At 39.0% G+C, this 20,876-nt stretch overlaps 2 protein-coding genes across 3 annotated transcripts in view; one reads left to right on the top strand and one right to left on the bottom strand.

Moving 5' to 3' along the window:
• The window catches only part of akt3b (v-akt murine thymoma viral oncogene homolog 3b), an 85,146-nt gene extending 76,829 nt beyond the window's left edge, over positions 1 to 8,317 (top strand). For both annotated transcript variants that reach the window (XM_060899086.1, XM_060899085.1), the window contains exon 15: positions 3,738 to 8,317. In XM_060899086.1, the coding sequence (XP_060755069.1) occupies positions 3,738 to 3,823 (86 nt within the window). In that variant the 3' untranslated portion in view covers positions 3,824 to 8,317. The remainder of the gene's footprint in view (positions 1 to 3,737) is intronic.
• Positions 8,318 to 15,323: 7,006 nt separating this feature from the next.
• Positions 15,324 to 20,876, bottom strand: part of pus10 (pseudouridine synthase 10) — a 31,238-nt gene continuing 25,685 nt past the window's right edge. Inside the window, exon 18 of the mRNA XM_060899574.1 lies at positions 15,324 to 15,772. Coding sequence (XP_060755557.1) covers positions 15,734 to 15,772 — 39 coding nt within the window. The 3' untranslated portion in view covers positions 15,324 to 15,733. The remainder of the gene's footprint in view (positions 15,773 to 20,876) is intronic.

Genomic DNA, 20,876 nt, shown 5'->3' with positions numbered 1-20,876 from the left:
ATATATATATATATATATATATATATATATATATATATATAATATGAGTGATTCCACGCTTATGGGTACTGAAATGGGGACATGAACTTATTCACCTAAAACCATTTCTTTTTTTACAATCAGGTCACAAAACATGTAATTTTTAATGAATGATATGTTAAAAGATAACTTTAATTTTCTGAGATGTAATAAAAACATTTATATGCCAAAGTCAAGCCTATGAGTTCCAAAATGTCTGTTACATTACTTCTGTTACGATTGTCCATCTCGCGTCTGTTACAAATTAATTACAATCTAGCTCTATACCATGTTAATCTTATTGAAAGAATGTGTATGTTTATTCTACTACACATGTTTATTAATTATATTTGCTAAAACATCACCTTCCTATGTTTCAAAAAGTAATTCTACATTGTTAAAATTGAGAATCTATATGTCCACAACACTTCTGTTACGTTCTGACTTTGGCATAGAAATATGTTTTTATTACATCTCAGAAAAGTAAAGTTATCTTTTAACATATCATTCATTAAAGATTACATGTTTTGTGACCTGATGGTAAAAAAAAAAAGAAATGGTTTTAGGTGAATTTTTAAAAATAAGTTCATGTCCCCATTTCAGTACCCATAAGCGTGGAATCACATAGATAGATAGATAGATAGATAGATAGATAGATAGATAGATAGATAGATAGATAGATAGATAGATAGATAGATAGAGTAATAAAGAGTAATATAAGATATTAAACCAAGAGTGATTTAAAATGGGTAAGTTTCAGATAGAAAATAAAACAGACAATGAGTGGATAAAACAGTTAATACACCAATTAGTTTACACTGGGCTATTTATGAGGTCTTAGCCAGGACATACTTAATGTAAACATGTGTAGCTTACCTTTGATTATTTGGGAGGCTTTCGTTTTCCCCATGGAAAATTTCTTTGCGATGGAAGAGTCTGGGAACATTCCAGCCACGCACTTGTTGAAATCATCAAAGAAAGAGAGGCTAATGTTTTTCTTAGCTATTAGCATCGCCATCTTCACCTCAGACCTAATCAGTGTTGCCAGATACTGCTGACGTTTTCCAGCCCAAAATATGTTCAAAACCCGCCAAAATGCACTTGAAACCGCCCAACTTGGACGGGAAACCTCCCAATCTGGCAACACTGGACCTAATCACTTGTTCAGCCTCGCCTCCGGACGGAGTTCTGTAATTACTGATGCCTGAGAGGGCGGGGACGTGAATTCATGGCCCGATTTCCTGCTGTAAACTCCTGTCAGAGGCGCGTCATGAATTCTGGACCTACCGACTTTTTATATTGTGAAAATACTGGACTTTTATATAATGTCAAAATATGGGATATTTTCGGGAAAATAAAAAAACAGGAAGACAGCAGGAAATAAGTCAAAATAAGGGATTTCCAGGGAATAACGGGAGGGTTGACGGGTATGGTGGTAGCGTCTGATCGTTACATCAACAGTGTGTAATTTAGTCGAGGGGAGTTTACTGATTTAATATCGGCAGGATGATAATTAATTTGTACTTTGTGAGATATTTTATTATATAAACCTTACAAAAATGTTCAAACTGCAAAGATTTTGACTCTCCGATGTGCCCACTTCACAATATTCCAATTATGAAAACTGCCGAATTGGCTACTGATACACTCGCAGGCCACTTTATTAGGAACACCCCACATCCACCTGCTGCTGTGTTTGATGCCGTTCTCTAATCAGCCAATTCCTTGACGCGCATCAAATCACGCAGATACAAATCAAGAGCTTCAGTTAATGTTCACGATGTTCGAACATCAGAACGGGAAAAATTGTGATCTCACAGTGAAGCGTGACTTTTTCATTTCACTGTGGAATGGGTGCTGGTTGGAGCCAGATGAGTATTTTTGGTTTGAGTATTTCAGAAGCTGCTGATCTTTTCACGAGAGGTGTGACGATTAATCGATCCCCGATCCGTTTCAATCCACAATTCAAAAATCGATTAAAATTTAATGAATCACAATTCACTAACAATACCTCATTTCATCCCGATAACCCTAAATGCATAACAAATTTCGACAAACGGCATCATTTTGATATTAAAAATTCAATTCGGTATCCGGACCTGTACGTGGGCGCAGCCGTGTTTGTGGTTGCTGTAACAATCTCGCAAGATCACGCATTGCTTTGTGAGCAACATGGCAGACAACTCGGAAATTCCTGAAGCCACCGGCTTTTAAAAGCCCAGTTTGGTGGTAATTTTTACGGTCTCGTGACAGAAAACAAGTGTTGTGTAAGCTGTGTGAGTCCAAGTTTCCTCATCATGGCAACATCACAAACATGCAGAATCATATTCGACGGCATCATTCGGCAGTTGAGATCGATGTGAAACCGAAGTTTTGCGAAGAATCGGTGTCTAAAAGTCAACGAGTTGAATCTGGGACTTCTTGAAATGAGACAACTCCGTCTGTACCGGACACGTTTAAGAAACAGAAACCGTTTCCGCGTGGAAGTCCGAGAGTGGCTGGAGTGTGAATAAAGACTACAAAGGCAACACGACTTGTGTTTTATCACGCTACATTTCTAGGCTGACAGTTAACAGAATATCGACAATTTGTGTCAGTTCTAAAATGGAGGACAAAAAAATGTGGCTCGTGATTCAGATCGAATCATGAATCAACTGAATCGTCACACCTAGTTATCACACACAACAGTCTCTAGAGTTTACGCAGAATGGTGCAAAAGCCAAAAAACGTCGAGTGAGTGAGAGAGCGACAGTTCTGTGGGTGGAAACAAACGCCTTGTTGATAAGAGAGGTCAGAGGAAAATGGTCAGATTTGTGGTTCGAGCTGCCCTTTTCTTTCTTTTATTTATTTTTTTGGCCAGGAAGGATATAGTAGCTTATATAATCACTGTTTACAACCGTGGTGAGCAGAAAAGCATCTCAGCAGAAAAGCACATTGGGTTCCAAGAACAGGAATCCTAGAATCAAGAACAAGTTCCTATTAAAGTGGCCAGTGAGTGTATAGACACTAAAAGTCGATGGATTTTAAGTCCCCCACCTACTTCTGTTTCCATAGTAACCATAAGTCAAGTGGTGTCATTTTCTGGATGGAGCAAATTCTATCCAGCATCTTATCGTCTGGAAAATATGGCACGACTGCAGGCCGTAATGATGTCTTTCTTTCTTTCCTCCCTCTCTTTTTTCCTTTCTTTCTTTCCTCCCTTTCTTTCTTTCCTCCCTTTCTTTCTTTCCTCCCTCTCTTTCTTTCTTTCTTTCTTTCTTTCTTTCTTTCTTTTTTCTTTTCTTTCTATCTCTTCTTTCTTCCCTTTCTCTCCTCCCTCCCTTTCTCTTTTTTCTTTCTTTTCTTTCTTTCCTCCCTTTCTTTCTCTTTTTCTTCCTTTCTTTCCTCCCTTTCTTTCTCTTTTTCTTCCCTTTCTCTTTCTTTCTTTCTTTCTTTCTTTCTTTCTTTCTTTCCTCCCTTTCTTTCTCTTTTTCTTCCTTTCTTTCCTCCCTTTCTCTTTTTCTTCCCTTTTCTTTCTTTCTTTCTTTCTTTCTTTCTTTCTTTCTTCCCTTTCTTTTCCTCCCTTTCTTTCTTTTCTTTCCTCCCTTTTCTTTCTTTTCTTTCCTCCCTTTTCTTTCTTTCCTTTCCTCCCTTTCTTTCTTTCCTCCCTTTCTTTCTTTCTTTCTTTCGTAAAGTTGTTTCTCAGATAGTAAAGTCAATGTTGTTTCTCCCCTCTGCAGTTGATGAGGATGGCATGGACTCTGCTGACAGTGAAAGAAGACCTCATTTCCCACAATTCTCGTATTCCGCAAGCGGGCGGGAGTGAAGCTCGCTCATTAATCGGCGCCAGTCTTTTCATCCGAGGCCATTTAAGGAAATTACGTAGCCATGCTAGGAAAAGTCTGCACTCCTTCCCCTCCTCTTCCTCCTCCTCCTCTTCCCTCCCCCTGTTTTCTCTTTAATTATTTAATGACTTGGAAGTTTTCATTTTGTTTGTTTGTTTGTTTTGTTTTTATTTTCAATGTTGGGAAAAAGGGGTTTTGCACAGATGGGTTTGACTGAACGTAGTCGACCCATGTAAAAAAAAAAAAGAGAGAAAAAAAGAAAGTCTTGTACATTTTCAGCATTGTTGTTTACAGCGGATCAAGAAGAGTTTTTGTTTGTTGTTTTTTTTCTCTGCATTAAATTATAGTGTTACTTGAAAGTTTGTGAATTTTCAAGGTAACAGGTGAGTTGGCGCTTACCTTTATATTCTCTATATTTCTGTTTCAATGTGACTTAAAATATCATCGAATTTTCGCACCAGAACCCAATTCAACAAACGAGATGAACATATTCTACCTGGTCATTTATTTTATTGAGGAAAATGATCCAATATTACAGACCAGTGAGTGGCAAAAGTATGTGAACGTTTGCTTTCTGACCCCCTTGTACAGTAATAAGTGCAGCTCCGTGTTTGTGGTGACTGTTGATCAGAGGAGTTTTATCCCGTTCCTCTGTACAGAGCAGCTTCAGCTCTGGGATGTTGGTGTGTTTCCTCTCATGAACTGCTCACACAACATTTCTGTTGGATTAAAGTCAGGACTTTGACTTGGCCGTTCCAAAACTTTAGCTTTATTCTTCTTTAAACATTCTCTGCTAGAACGACTCGATGTCCTGCTGCATGACTCGCTTTCTCTTGAGGTTCAGATCACAGACAAACGTCCTGAGATTTTCCTTTGGAACTTTCTGGAATAATTTAGAACTCCTTGTTCCATCCATCCTGGACCAGATGCACCAAAACAGGCCCAAACCATGACACTGTACTACCACCACCATGTTTCACAGATGGGATAGGGTTCTTCTGCTGGAATGCAGCGTTTTCCTTTCTCCAAACATAACGCTTCTCACTTCAACCGAAAAGTTCTATTTCGGTCTCATCCGTCCACAAAACTTTCCCAATAACCTTCTGGATTGTTCACGTGATCTTTAGCAAGGTGTACTGAGGCAGCAGTGTTCTTTTTGGAGAGTAGTAACTTTCCCTTCGCAACCCTGCCATGGACACTGTTGTTGTTCTGATGGTGGACTCTTGAACCAATCTGAGAGTTACCCTAAGCTCAGAAGTTACCCCAGGTTCCTTTGTGACCTCGTGGTCACAAAAAAAAATTTACACAGAGAGGGAACAGTGATGCTGAATTTCCTCCATCTGTGGATTGACGAAGTCTGATCTCTTTAGAGACGGTTTTATAACCTTTTCCAGCCTCGTTAGCATCAACAACTTGTTTTCTGAGGTCCTCAGAAATCTCCATGATGCACTTCCACAAACACATGATGTGAAGATCGGACTCTGATAGCTCTCTTAAGAAAACCGGACACGCGCTCGTACCTGACTGAAAACACCGACTCTAATTTCACCTCCAGATTAACTCCCGATCCTCGAGGTTCACGTCCTTCTGCCACTCGCTCATCGATATTTATCATTTTCCTCAATAAATAAATGACAGTGTGTAACATTTTTGTTGAACTGGGCTCTCTTTACCTACTTTCAGGATTCGTGTGAAAATCTGCTAATGTTTTAGATCATATCTGTGCAGAAATGTAGAAAATTCAAAAGGGTTCATAAACTTTCAAGCACCACTGTAGGTCCATCAGTATTACCACTGACGATGAGCTCTTTGGTTTGTATTTTTTTTGGGGGGGGGTTATGTGTGCTTGTTTTGTTTTAAAGAGCCGTTCTGGGGAACAAAACCAAAAATGTTGCCTTATGTGTGCGGACAGACGGATGGACAGAGAGACAGGGTTCTTGGCTCACAAAAACTTTTCTTATCTTCATGTTTCTGCATGGCACTGTATAACATGTTCCACCTCTCGCACTTGGTGACATTACGGGGGAAACGTGTACGAAAGACAGACACTAAGGTTTATTTATTTATTCTTTTTTTCGTTCAAAAGGGAAAGATTTAAGTTACAGTACACAAAACTGCCAATTACCATAACGTAAACCTCACTCAGGCAACGTCGAGCACAAACTACTCAAACCGGGGAGAGAGACACTGGGGGGTAGAAAAAGACACGGGGAGACATAGAGAGAGACGGGGAGACGTACAGAGAGAATCAGATGGGGAGAGAGATGGGAGGCAGAAAGAGAGATGGAGAGACATACAAAGAGAGGGAGCAAGACGGGGAGAAACGTATAGAGACCGAGATGGGGACAGAGATGGGAGGTGGGGAGAGACGGGGAGATAGAGAGAGACAGATGGGAGGCAGAAAGACAGACGGGGAGACATGGAGAGAAACCGACGGGGAGAAACGTAGCGAGTGAGAGAGAGAGATGGGGAGGCAGAGAGAGAGAGGAAAAAACAGACGGGGGAGAAAGGGAGAGATGGAGAGACAGGGAGACATGGAGACAGATGGGGAGAAACGTAGAGGGAGGCAGAGAGAGTGAGTGACAGACACTGGGAGAGAGAGAGTTAGAGACGGGGGGGACACAGGGACAGACGGAAAGACGTACAGGGAGACAGATGGAAGAAATGTAGAGAGAAAGACAGATGGGGAGATGTACAAAGAGACAGACAGGGAGACTTACAAAGAGACAGACGGGGAGAAATGTAGAGAGAGAGACACTGGGGGAGAGACAGACGGGGAGACGTACAAAGAGACAGACGGGAGAAATGTAGAGAGAGACAGACGGGGAGACGTACAAAGAGACAGACGGGGAGAAATGTAGAGAGAGAGACACTGGGGGAGAGACAGACGGGGAGACGTACAAAGAGACAGACGGGAGAAATGTAGAGAGAGACAGACGGGGAGACGTACAAAGAGACAGACGGGGAGAAATGTAGAGGGAGAGACACTGGGGGAGAGACAGACTGGGAGATGTACAAAGAGACAGACGGGAGAAATGTAGAGAGAGACAGACGGGGAGACGTACAAAGAGACAGACAGGGAGAAATGTAGAGAGAGAGACACTGGGGGAGAGACAGACGGGAGAAATGTAGAGAGAGACAGACGGGGAGACGTACAAAGAGACAGACGGGGAGAAATGTAGAGAGAGAGACACTGGGGGAGAGACAGACGGGGAGACGTACAAAGAGACAGACGGGAGAAATGTAGAGAGAGACAGACGGGGAGACGTACAGAGAGACAGACGGGGAGACGTACAAAGAGACAGACGGGGAGACGTACAAAGAGACAGACGGGGAGAAATGTAGGGAGAGGGACAGACAGGGAGAGTGAGTGTCAGAGAGCCAGGGGAGCTGGGCAGAGAGACAGACAGGGAAACGGGGGACGTACGGGGAGAGATGGGGAGACATGCACAGAGAGAGACAGACACGGGGGGACAGGGGCGAGAGGGAGGGAGAGAGATGGATGTGGAAAGGTTTGATGTGGTTTTGCTGTTCCACAACTCAGCTACAGTATAGACAGAATGTCAGAGCGCTGATCTGGGATCAGTTTTTCACTGTTCTGGAGGATTACTGAGATTCTTCCTCTCGTGTACACACACAGTTGAGTGCAAAAAAGCTTGTTTTTGTTCTTGTTAGGATGTACAAACAATAATTTTTGAAGAAATAGTGTAATTTACAAGCAGAAAGCAGAACACCCCCCATTCTCCTTAAGAGAATCCTTAAAATGCCTGCATGATGTATTTCCACATCCGGTACACCAAAGTAAAGACAGCCACTTACCACTTTTTGCTAAACTTGCTAATTATTTTATTTTAACGACTCTTTCTTTCGTTACTCATTGAGCCTTAACCTTTAACTCTAGGTGTCTCCTCCTTTTTCTTCATGTAAAATAGAACACTGTACCTCTTATTTCACATTGTCTCGAAAAATAAAATCATTTCATTCTGAAATTACTGAACCGCGGGTGTATAATAGATATAAAAGAGGATGAAGGGTGGAGATTTGGTCTGTGCACGTTGCGTCCGCTCATTTATATCGTTCGGAAGTGAAAAATCAGAACGTGGAACAACCTGGGGCTTGGCACTAAAACAGGAAATGAATTCATTTTCAATAATTCATAGAATTATTTTTTAAATAATATATATTGACATTTTTAATTCCTTCTACTTGTTTCATCACATAAAAATCTAGAAATCAACTATTCAGGAGGGGCGGCACGGTGGTGTAGTGGTTAGCGCTGTCGCCTCACAGCAAGAAGGTCCGGGTTCGAGCCCCGTGGCCGGCGAGGGCCTTTCTGTGCGGAGTTTGCATGTTCTCCCCGTGTCCGCGTGGGTTTCCTCCGGGTGTGCTCCGGTTTCCCCCACAGTCCAAAGACATGCAGGTTAGGTTAACTGGTGACTCTAAATTGACCGTAGGTGTGAATGTGAGTGTGAATGGTTGTCTGTGTCTATGTGTCAGCCCTGTGATGACCTGGCGACTTGTCCAGGGTGTACCCCGCCTTTCGCCCGTAGTCAGCTGGGATAGGCTCCAGCTTGCCTGCGACCCTGTAGAACAGGATAAAGCGGCTAGAGATAATGAGATGAGATGGGAACTATTCATGAGGTACAATATGGAGGAAAATTTAAAAAAAAAAAAGTGCCAGTGCAGCATTTCAGCATGCACAGAGTTGACATGGACGATCTATCCTCTAAATTTCATTCTCAGTAACTCTAAGGGTGTACAAACGTTTGCACTCAACTGTGAGCGAGACTTCTTGGAGATCTCGTATATCGGATATGAACGTATTCAAGAGATCAACTTAAACCTGATCCCGGATCAGACCAGCTCTGTTTATCAGAAGTTTTATAATCCTTCACAAAAGTATTTAACAAAAACAATAGAAGGAAAAAAAATACACCGGAAATAAATACATTTATAGATAATATTTATAGATAATATATTAAATAATGTATAATGAATTACTGTATAATGATGACAATATATAATCCGGGCCGTGTTGTAAAAGTACCGGTGATGCCTCCGATACTCTGAGAAAGTGTATCGCGACAAAACGTATCACGATATCGACGACATCATCACACTGTCGCACGGTCCAGCGCTGATACACACCCGGTAGCTGTATGTACAGAAACCTCACTCGAGATGAGCGCCGTTACACACGAGAGCTTCGAGTCGGCTGTATTCAGTAGAAAAACCAATCGAGAATCAGCTCTGATCAGCTACCAACACCATGCTTCTCTTTTTCACACTACAGATCTTACCGTTACTCTTCCTTTCATTTGTGTTTTTTTTTTTGTTACGTTACTTCAATTTAGCTGTAGAATGTGACACGCAGTGCCCTCTGGAATTATTGGCACCCTTCAAATGTGGTATTTTGACCTCAAATCAAGGACGTTATCCTAATAAAGGGATTTTACACGTGTGCAACTTCAAATTCATTCCCCAGGGAAACCGGGTATACTTGAATGTGGGAGCAGAGTCCCTGGAGACAGAAAGAAAAAGAAATTCCTCCTCTTTTTTTTTTTTTTGCATTCATATAGGGATGTCGATCATTTTTCCAGCTGCTCAGGGTGAAGATGAGAATGTGTTTCCTTTAAGACGCATGAAATCTTTGTCCAACTGCTCACAGTGCAGCGCTGAAGAAAGCGCCATCTGCCCTCTTCTGCATACCTGAGCTCCAAGCAGAGTCAGAGTAAGCCCCGCCCACCCGAAAGAACATGGGTATTTTTGCTCACGATCTCCTCTTGCACGGATTGTGAACAATTTCATGGAAAGATGGTATAAAATAAACATTACACCATGATTCGATCATTTTTACGAAGGGTGCCAATACTTCTGGAGGTCACTGGATGATGTGGGCACGATGCGGCAATCAAAACCCAGACCAGATCACATTCATCCAAAACGACCGAGGCTGGGTCCAAAAATCACCTTAAAAGTGCACTATTCTAAACAAATAGTTCCCAGGCCCAAATGTAATGGCACCCCTGCTTATCAGTGCACTCCATACTGTGTAAAATAATGGCCTTTACTATATAATATGATACACACACACACAGCGTTTTACTGTACGAGTCAGTATTGTACCCATCCACACGTTTTGTGCGGTAATACGTGATTAGAGATACAGCTTCAGACTCGTCCAATTCGTCCAATCCGACCACTCATCTAAATATGCAATGATGTCTTTTTTTTTTTTCCCCGCAGATCTGCATCTTATTGTTAGAAGACAAAACAATACTCAAGAATGTGATTGGAAAAAAAAAAAAACATTTTCAAAGATTCTGTGGTATAAGCCCCGCCTCCTTTTATATCCGCATTAACGAGATGAAGTTAAATTTGAAAATCGTTTTCTCTCTGTAATGCTGATTTTTGCCAATAATGAAGCTTCATCAGGTTTTTTTAAATGTTTTTTTTCCCCCCAAGTGTATTTTTGTACCGCAGTTCTACTTTTCGCTTGCGCCAACGTTACGCTCCGTCTCTCGTTCTTGTGTGACGAAGGTGTGTCGTTTTACGAAAGAAACAAAAGGACGCGTTACGAATTTATTTTGGTTCTTCAATTCCACTTATTAAATCGTTCTGTTTGTTTTTTGTTTGGGTTTTTTTTTCGTTGTTGTTTTCTTTAAATACCAAAGCGATGCAGCAGGTTTACAGTGAAGTGTCCTGCTTTATTGCAGTTTGGTAATATTTATTTTAAGTTATAATAAAATGATGGAAAACAAATTGTGTTGTGTGGGTTTTTATTTATTTATTTAGTGTGACTGGTAGCTGGGTGAAAAAACTTCTCTAATAAACCTAGCTGTAGGTTGGAAAAACCTTTAAATCTGATTCAGCGGATAAGTGCGGAAGTTTGCATCCCCCTTTCAAAGAAATGCATGCATTTACATTATATGGAAACGAGGGTTTTACTGGGAAATACACCACCCGTATTTTTCATCCGGGACATGGAGAACCAAAACTGGGACATAAATCTCTGTCACTCGTGAGGAAATTGATGAATTGTTTTGATAAATTTGGGGACTTTTTTTTGTTTGCGAATGTGTCGATGTAATAAAAAGAGAGTCAGACATTGGCTTGAAGATATGAAGTTTATCTTCTCGTGTTGAAAAACTCGCATTTTTCATACTAAATACATCGCGGATCTGAGTGACATATTTAAATAATATTGGCTGGCGTTGAGTGGTCTATCAGATATATTCCATTCAGCGAGCTTGATACTGAACGAGTCAAAGATGAGTAGCTGAATGGAATATATCTGATAGACCATGAAAAAAAGCCAGCCAATATTATACATATTCCTTTCGGGTGTTCAGATCTTCTTTCTCTTTCAAAATCCTCTCAAAAGCTTCCATATTTATTGACGCAAACCTGGCGGCCATGCTTGTTTAGAAATTGTCCCAGTCAGTCACTCGCTAGCATGGAAGTTTTACGTCTCCGATGTGACATCGTGTTGCCCTGACAACCATGCAATATCGTAAACCATATTCAATGCTCATTCTCCATTGGGTAGAGTGACGTAATACATGTAGGATAAGCGATATGCTAACAATATTGCATGCTATCAAACCAAATGAATGAAACCGCCAGAAGGGAATAGAATACGTTTTTATTCCATCGAAAAAGTGTCCTGGATGTACAGTATAATAATTCCCGATATTTCACTGTGATTTTTTTTTTTTCACACAGTGTTTCCCCACTGTGAGTGATTTTTCCCCAAAATGCAAGGTAATCAAAATTCTTTTGATTAACTTTTTTTCCCCCTGTGAATGCGTCCATATATACGGTAAAGAACATTACATGATGGTGCGAAGATATGAAGTTTATCTTCTTGTGTTTCACTTTGCTCACTCGTGAAATATACATTCACCACTCGAAGACTGTGTAATATCTTTTATATATTTAGCCATTTACTGTTTGGTTTTAGAGATATTCGTCCAAAATAATCGTACAGAAATTCCAAAACTGTATGTTAGGATATGACTGATGGGCGGAAAGAATAAATTTCCATCTCCTTTTCTGCAAGTGACTATTTTTCCCCCTGCTTTGGAATGACTAGCTTATAATTACTGTATGACCTCTTTTTAGATTCGTTTTAAAGTTTCTTTTTTATTTGTAGACAAATTATAACATGAAATCGAGGGATAGTTTCCTTTTTCCCATAGGAGGGGATGCAAACTTTTGCCTTCAGCTGATCAATATTTTGTTATATACTTTGTAATAAATTATGCTTTGTGTACAGTCTGGAGTTGTACAAACTATAGTTTGTACAACTATACACTGCAAAAAATGGCCTTTCAAAAATAAAAGATTAAAGCAAAGCATATTTGCTTGAATCAGGTGAAAAAAATCTGCCAATGGAACGAGTCAAATTTGACTTGGTAAGATTTCTTAAAGTAAGATGAAAAATCTAACCTGTTTTTAGATGAAATAATTCCAAAATAAGATTGGGGAACTTATTATGCGAGATCTGATTAACTCAAAATAATCAAAATAGTTCTTATAACAAGATCGTACTTCTTACATTTAGCCATTCAAGTCATTTTTATTTATTTCATTTTAAGGGTATTTCACTTAAATTCATGACAAAGTCTTAGCAGTAAAAACTGAATTTAAGATAAATATACTAATATTAGGATTGTTAAATTCTACAACTAAGCATTGCTAGCTTAAAAGATTCTCCTTTTGTGACCTGTAATTAGTAAAATACTCTAGATATGAGACCAGAGACTATCTTGAATCAAGTTGACGACACGTGAAGCATTGCAACAAGTTTATTTTTTTTTTCCCATTTCAACATCTCATCTCATTATCTGTAGCCACTTTATCCTGTTCTACAGGGTCGCAGGCAAGCTGGAGCCTATCCCAGCTGACTACGGGTGAAAGGCGGGGTACACCCTGGACAAGTCGCCAGGTCATCACAGGGCTGACACATAGACACAGACAACCATTCACACTCACATTCACACCTACGGTCAATTTAGAGTCACCAGTTAACCTAACCTGCATGTCTTTGGACTGTGGGAGAAACCGGAGCACCCGGAGGAAACCCACGCGGACACGGGGAGAACATGCAAACTCCACACAGAAAGGCCCTCGCCGGCCACGGGGCTCGAACCCAGGACCTTCTTGCTGTGAGGCGACAGCGCTAACCACTACACCACCGTGCCGCCCCATTTCAACATTAAAACATCTCTTAAGATTCCACTTCCCCAGGACCTCAGGCACCAAAAAATAATAATAATAAATAAGTTTACGCATTTTGACTTACAGTGCTTACACAACGCCAAAGCAACAGTGCATTTTGGGGGCACTGACTATTCATGTGTACAAGGGGTTTACAAGATCAGGCACAAAAAAAGAATAAACACTGAACTTAACTCACAGCATTCCAAAAAGCCCTCACTAAACGCCCTCCACTCACTCTAGGCTTTTTGAAGGCACTTGTCTGGTCTAGAGTCTGTACAGCATCTAGAAGGAGCTCACTCTGAATGACTGAGAAAACAGTCGCAGTAAACTTAGGATCTGTAAGGTGGAGTTGAATTGTAATGAAAGATTCAAAGATTGCAGTAAAGTTCATTTATTCCCAAAACAAGCATACTTTGTTTTTTCCTTGAAACAAGATGAACCGCATTTGACAAATGTCCAAAATGTACTTACTTGTTTTAAAAAAAAAACTTTTTATTTTCCAAGGTGCTCCAAATAAGACTTTTTCAAGACATTTTGTCTATACAAGATTTTCAAGATGGACTGTCTAAAAACTAGCCTTTCTAGCGAAATGAGGTTTTGCTTGTTGGGCAATTATGTCTTATAATAAGGGTGGCGAGATGTTTTGACTTGAAAATAGACAAACTTCGGAAGATTTTTATTTTTTGCAGTGTATACATACTTTTAGATTTTCAAGCTTTAAATTCTTATTCTATTGCTAATTTTAATCATTTAATTCTAGAAAGAAGCAAAATGTATTTTCTGCCGATTAGAATAAGAAAATTAAAAGCTTAATGAGTAAAAGCGTCTAAAAATAAGCTAAATCTTATATTTAAAGTTCTAATAATCTTATAAAGTTAATAATCTAATAAAGTTCAAGTTTGTACAACTATAATTTTGGTATGATCCTTGCTTTAAAATCAAAAACACGCACACACTGCAAAAAATAAAAATCTTAGGAAGTTTATTTGTCTATTTTCAAGTCAAAACATCTAGCCACCCTTATTATAAGACATAATTGCCCAACAAGCAAAACCTCATTTAGCTAGAAAGGCTAGTTTTTAGACAGTCCATCTTGAAAATCTTGTATAGACAAAATGTATTGAAAAAGTCTTATTTGGAGCACCTTTGAAAATAAAAGTTTTTTTTTTAAAACAAGTAAGTACATTTTGGACATTTGTCAAATGCGGTTCATCTTGTTTCAAGAAAAAAACAAAGTATGCTTGTTTTGGGAATAAATGAACTTTACTGAAATCTTTGAATCTTTCATTCCAATTCAACTCCACCTTACAGATCCTAAGTTTACTGCGACTGTTTTCTCAGTCATTCAGAGTGAGCTCCTTCTAGATGCTGTACAGACTCTAGACCAGACAAGTGCCTTCAAAAAGCCTATGAGTGAGTGGAGGGCGTTTAGTGAGGGCTTTTTGGAATGCTGCGAGTTAAGTTCAGTGGTTTTTTGTTTGTTTGTTTGGTTTTTGTGCCTGATCTTGTAAACCCCTCGTACACATGAATAGTCAGTGCCCCCAAAATGCACTGTTGCTTTGGCGTTGTGTAAGCACTGTAAGTCAAAATGCGTAGACTTGTTTTTTTTGATGCCTGAGGTCCTGGGGAAGTGGAATCTTAAGAGATGTTTTAATGTTTGAATGTTGAAATGGGAAAAAAAATAAACTTGTTGCAATGCTACATGTGTCGTCAACTTGATTCAAGATAGTCTCTGGTCTCATATCTAGAGTGTTTTACTAATTACAGGTCACAAAAGGAGAATCTTTTAAGCTAGCAATGCTTAGTTGTAGAATTTAACAATCCTAATATTAGTATATTTATCTTAAATTCAGTTTTTACTGCTAAGACTTTGTCATGAATTTAAGTGAAATACCCTTGAAATGAAATAAATAAAAATGACTTGAATGGCTAAATGTAAGAAGTACGATCTTGTTATAAGAACTATTTTGATTATTTTGAGTTAATCAGATCTCGCATAATAAGTTCCCCAATCTTATTTTGGAATTATTTCATCTAAAAACAGGTTAGATTTTTCATCTTACTTTAAGAACTCTTACCAAGTCAAATTTGACTCGTTCCATTGGCAGATTTTTTTCACCTGATTCAAGCAAATATGCTTTGTTTTAATCTTTTATTTCTTAATTTTGAAAGGCCATTTTTTGCAGTGCAGTGTGTGTGTGTGTGTGTGTGTGTATATAGAAAAGAGAGGAACGTTTGGGTATTGATGGTTTTTTTTTTTGGTGGTTTATTAACAGAAAATATACAACACATGATGAAAATGAGGGTCAGAAGCAACGAATTAAAAAGAAAGACACCACCATTGTATTTTATCTCTTCTGTTTCAGAAAACAGGGCTGAAATGGTCATGCTGATTTGGTGTTTGAATAAAAGACCAGACACTGGACCTTCTCTGGTCGGTGTTAAGTTTTTAGCCTTTTTGGGGTTTTTTTTTTAACTGATTTTATACAATTTTTAAACTTAAATCCACACCATATCCACAGTATGCCACATGTACTAAGACTTAATGTTGACACGTGTTAACCTCATCAACGTTGTACTGAGCTCCACGATGGAAATACGGTGTGCGGAAGTTGGTATGGAGAAGGGAATTCCCCAGGGACTTCCTCAGGATGGGTTTCTGTCGCTCACTCGGGTACAGCAGGAGGCCAGTCCACATCCACCGACTGATAACGCCGCCGCCACCACCACAGAGGGAACATGATGTTAAAACTCAGCTTTTATCTCCATTAAGTGCTGCCATTGTTAAAGTTCTCAAGCAGATGTCTACACTATTTCACCACAAATGACATCACACTCAGTCAGGATGTGTTGGCTGATTAATTCTAACTCTATAAGAGCTTTAACTTTATTTTAAAAAAAAAAGTGTTATACTGAAATACCATCAGGTCCATAAGTATTCAGACATTACTGTTATTTGTTTTGGGGTTCCCCCCCCCGCACCACCACAATGGATCACTAATGAAGCCATCAAGACGTGAAGAAGTGTCTTTCAGCTTTAATGCAAGACATTTAACAAAAATATTGTATTATCCTTTCAGGAGTTACAGCCCTTCATTTTTTTATATAGTCCCTCCATTTTCACATGCTCAAAAGTAACTGGACGATTAACTGATAAACAAATGACTGTATTTCCTAAATGGTAAATGCAATACTTTTATTAAATCCCTCCAGTTAAAGCTAAAAGTCGACACTTCAATCACATCCTGATTGCTTTGTTTCAAATCCATCGTGGTTGGGTACAGAGACACAATTACAAATGTTGCGTGACTGTCCAAATACTTATGAACCTGAGTGTATTTGTGATTTTTTTTTTTGCAGTGCAGAATTACTAAAAAAAATATATATATCTTTAATATGGGTGAATTTATCTAATATTTCTTAGATTATTAGAACTCAAATATAAGTTTAACTTACTTTTAGACGAGTTTGCTCATTTCAAGCTTTGAAATTCTTATTCTATTGCTAATTTTAAGCATTTAATCCTAGAAAGAAGCAAAATGTATTTTCTGCCGATTAGAATAAGAAACTTTAAAGATTAAATGAGTAAAAGCGTCTAAAAATATAAAATAAGCCAAATCTTATATTTGAGTTCTAATAAGAAATATTAGAGAAATTCAAGTTCATTCAAATTTTAGCTAAATAAGTACAATACATTATGCACCCGCATATAGCTAAGTAGATAGTCTAGGCGGGTTTGTAAATACAAATATCTAAATATAATATCTAAAACAAAGCTTCTTGAGGAAATTTTATACAAAACACATTTTCCCCTTTTTTCTTCTTTACAATAAGACAAACTCTCCTCCTCTTCCTTTCTTGACAAATTTTTTTTTTTTACAAAACAGATTTTCCAACAAAATATACAGTGGATATAAAAAGTGTACACGCCCCGTTAAAATGATTGATGTTAAAAAAAATATATATATCCCACCTTTAATGTGACCGATAACCTGTAGAAATTCAATTGAAAAAACAAATCTGTTCGGGGGGAAAAACATAAAAACTAAAAAACGTACAATAAGCTGGTTGCATAAGTGTGCACACCCTTAAACTAATACTTTGTTGAAGCGCCTTTTGATTTAATTACAGCATTCAGTCTTTTTGGGTCGGAGTCTATCAGCCTGCCACATCTAGACTTGGCAATATTTGCCCACTCTTCCTTTCAAAAGCGCTCCAAATCTGTCAGATTGTGAGGGCGTGTCTTGTGCACAGCCCTCTTCAGGTCACCCCACAGATTTTCAATTGGATTTAGGTCTGGGTGCTGGCTGGGCCGTTCCAAAACTTGAATTTTCTTCTGGTGAAGCCATTTTCTTATTGGTTTCGATGTATGCTTAGGGTCATTGTGGTGCTGAAAGATGAAATCCCTCTTCATCTTCAGCTTTCTAGCAGATACCTGAAGGTTTTGGGCCAAAATTGGCTGGTATTTAGAACTGTTCATATTTCCCTCCACCTTGACTAAAGCCCCTGTTCCAGCTGAAGAAAAACAAGCCCAAAACATGATGCTGCCACCACCATGCTTCACCGTGGGTATGGGGTTCTTTTGGTGATGCGCAGTGTTGTTTTTGAACCAAACATACCTTTTGGAATTGTGGCTAAAAAGTTCAACCTTGGTTTCATCAGACCATAACACATTTTCCCACATGCTTTTAGGGGGAGTTGATTTTTTTTTTTTTTGCAAAATTTAGCCGGGCCTGGATGTTTTTCTTAGACCCTACCTCATAGTCCAGACATCTGGAGAATACGGGAGATTGTTGTCACATGTAGTACACAACCAGTACTTGTCAGAAATTCTTGCAGCTCCTTCAGTGTTGCTGTAGGCCTCTCGGCAGCCTCCCTGACCAGTTTTCGTCTTGTCTTGTCATCAATTTTGGATGGACGTCCAGTTCTCGGTAATGTCACTGTTGTCCCATATTTTCTCCACTTCTTGATGACTGTCTTCACTGTGCTCCATGGTATATCTAATGCCGTGGAAATGTTTTTGTCCCCTTCTCCTGACTGATACCTTTCAACAATGAGATCCCTTTGATGCTTTGTAAGCTCTCTGTGAACCCTGGCTTTTGCTGGAGGATGCAACTGAGTCAAGGTCTGAACTTTTATTTGTGGTTAATCAGAGTCAGTTTAATTGATGGCAGGTGTGAACCCAAAAAGACTGAATGCTGTAAATAAATCAAAAGGTGCTTCAACAAAGTATTAGTTTAAGGGTGCGCACACTTATGCAACCAGCTTATTGTATGTTTTTCCCCCTAACAGATTTGTTTGTTTTTCAGTTGAATTGTACAGGTTATAGGTCACATTAAAGGTAGGAAACGTTTTGAAATTATTTATCGTGGTCTCATTTTTTTTACATCAGAAAAACCGATCATTTTAACAGGGTGTGTAGACTTTGTATCCACTATATATTTTGACAAAATCTAGATCTATAGTAAATATTAGATGAATATTTCAAATATTTATATAATTAAGAACTAAAACAGGTTATCAAGGTCAACACCAATGCGAGAAAAATATTTTTTTTTTTTGGATGTCCGTTCTTGAATACTGGAAATAGAGATGTTTAGAGGTTGATGACCTTGTGCTATAGGAATGAACTGAATCAACAAAAGAGAATAAATTACGGATATTTGAAGGAGCATGGTTGGAAACTACATCACACGTTAATTTCGCAATGGACTCAATAAAACTTGATGTAATGGGAAGGACATTCGCTCTCATAAACGGAGGGATAGCACTTTTCTCTCTTATCAGCAAAATATATCCATCTGAGTGCTTTCTCGATTCACTCGTAAATTCACCCATAGTAAAAATATTTTCTCTTCACAAGAAATCATTTTTTGCAGTGTGGTGCCGATTTCCATTATTGCTCTGAAAAGGTAGCGTTTGTCTGCCAAGCTGGTATGTGGCACAGTTATAATGAGAGCTTAGGTATTACTGACTTGGAAGTCAGAGATCGGAATTATATCACTGGGGTCCATTCAAGCAAAATGAATAAAAATGACGACCTGTATGAAAATTAGTTTTTTTGTTTGCTCTGTCAAAGCACAAGCAACAAGCTAGTCAGTTAACGTTAGCAATACGACTTACAGTGGTGCTTGAAAGTTTGTGAACCCTTTAGAATTTTCTATATTTCTGAATAAATATGACCTAAAACATCATCAGATTTTCACACAAGTCCTAAAAGTAGATAAAGAGAACCCAGTTAAACAAATGAGACAAAAATATTATACTTGGTCATTTATTTATTGAGGAAAATGAGCCAATATTACATATCTGTGAGTGGCAAAAGTATGTGAACCTCTAGGATTAGCAGTTAATTTGAAGGTGAAATTAGAGTCAGGTGTTTTCAATCAGTGGGATGACAATCAGGTGTGAGTGGGCACCCTGTTTTATTTAAAGAACAGGGATCTATCAAAGTCTGATCTTCACAACACATGTTTGTGGAAGTGTATCATGGCACGAAAAAAGGAGATTTCTGAGGACCTCAGAAAAAGTGTTGCTGGTGCTCATCAGGCTGGAAAAGGTTACAAAAGCATCTCTAAAGAGTTTGGACTCCACCAATCCACAGTCAGACAGATTGTGTACAAATGGAGGAAATTCAAGACCATTGTTACCCTCCCCAGGAGTGGTCGACCAACAAAGATCACTCCAAGAGCAAGGCGTGTAATAGTCGGCGAGGTCACAAAGGACCCCAGGGTAACTTCTAAGCAACTGAAGGCCTCTCTCACATTAGCTAATGTTCATGTTCATGAGTCCACCATCAGGAGAACACTGAACAACAATGGTGTGCATGGCAGGGGTGCATGGAGAAAGCCACTGCTCTCCAAAAAGAACATTGCTACTCATCTGCAGTTTGCTAAAGATCATGTGGACAAGCTAGAAGGCTATTGGAAAAATGTTTTGTGGACGGATGAGACCAAAATAGAACTTTTCGGTTTAAATGAGAAGCGTTATGTTTGGAGAAAGGAAAACACTGCATTCCAGCATAAGAACCTTATCCCATCTGTGAAACATGGTGGTGGTCGTATCATGGTTTGGGGCTGTTTTGCTGCATCTGGGCCAGGACGGCTTGCCATCATAGATGGAACAATGAATTCTGAATTATACCAGCGAATTCTAAAGGAAAATGTCAGGACATCTGTCCATGAACTGAATCTCAAGAGACGATGGGTCATGCAGCAAGACAACGACCCTAAGCACACAAGTCATTCTACCAAAAAATGGTTAAAGAAGAATAAAGTTCATGTTTTGGAATGGCCAAGTCAAAGTCCTGACTTTAATCCAATCTAAATGTTGTGGAAGGACCTGAAGCGAGCAGTTCATGTGAGGAAACCCACCAACATCCCAGAGTTGAAGCTGTTCTGTACAGAGGAATGGGCTAAAATTCCTCCAAGCCGGTGTGCAGGACTGATCAACAGTTACCACAAACGTTTAGTTGCAGTTATTGCTGCACAAGGGGGTCACACCAGATACTGAAAGCAAAGGTTCACATACTTTTGCCACTCACAGATATGTAATATTGGGTCATTTTCCTCAATAAATAAATGACCAAGTATAATATTTTTGTCTCATTTGTTTAACTGGGTTCTCTTTATCTACTTTTAGGACTTGTGTGAAAATCTGATGATGTTTTAGGTCATATTTATGCAAAAATGCAGAAAATTCTAAAGGGTTCACAAACTTTCAAGCACCACTGTATAATATCACTCTTCTTGATGTATTTACCTTCTCAAAATAGTGCTCTATGTGGTTAATGATCACTACCGATCGAAA

The sequence above is a fragment of the Neoarius graeffei genome, chromosome 18 (genome assembly GCF_027579695.1).
Source record: "Neoarius graeffei isolate fNeoGra1 chromosome 18, fNeoGra1.pri, whole genome shotgun sequence".
Classification (NCBI taxonomy): domain Eukaryota; kingdom Metazoa; phylum Chordata; class Actinopteri; order Siluriformes; family Ariidae; genus Neoarius; species Neoarius graeffei.
This window is presented reverse-complemented; position numbering and strand designations above follow the sequence as displayed.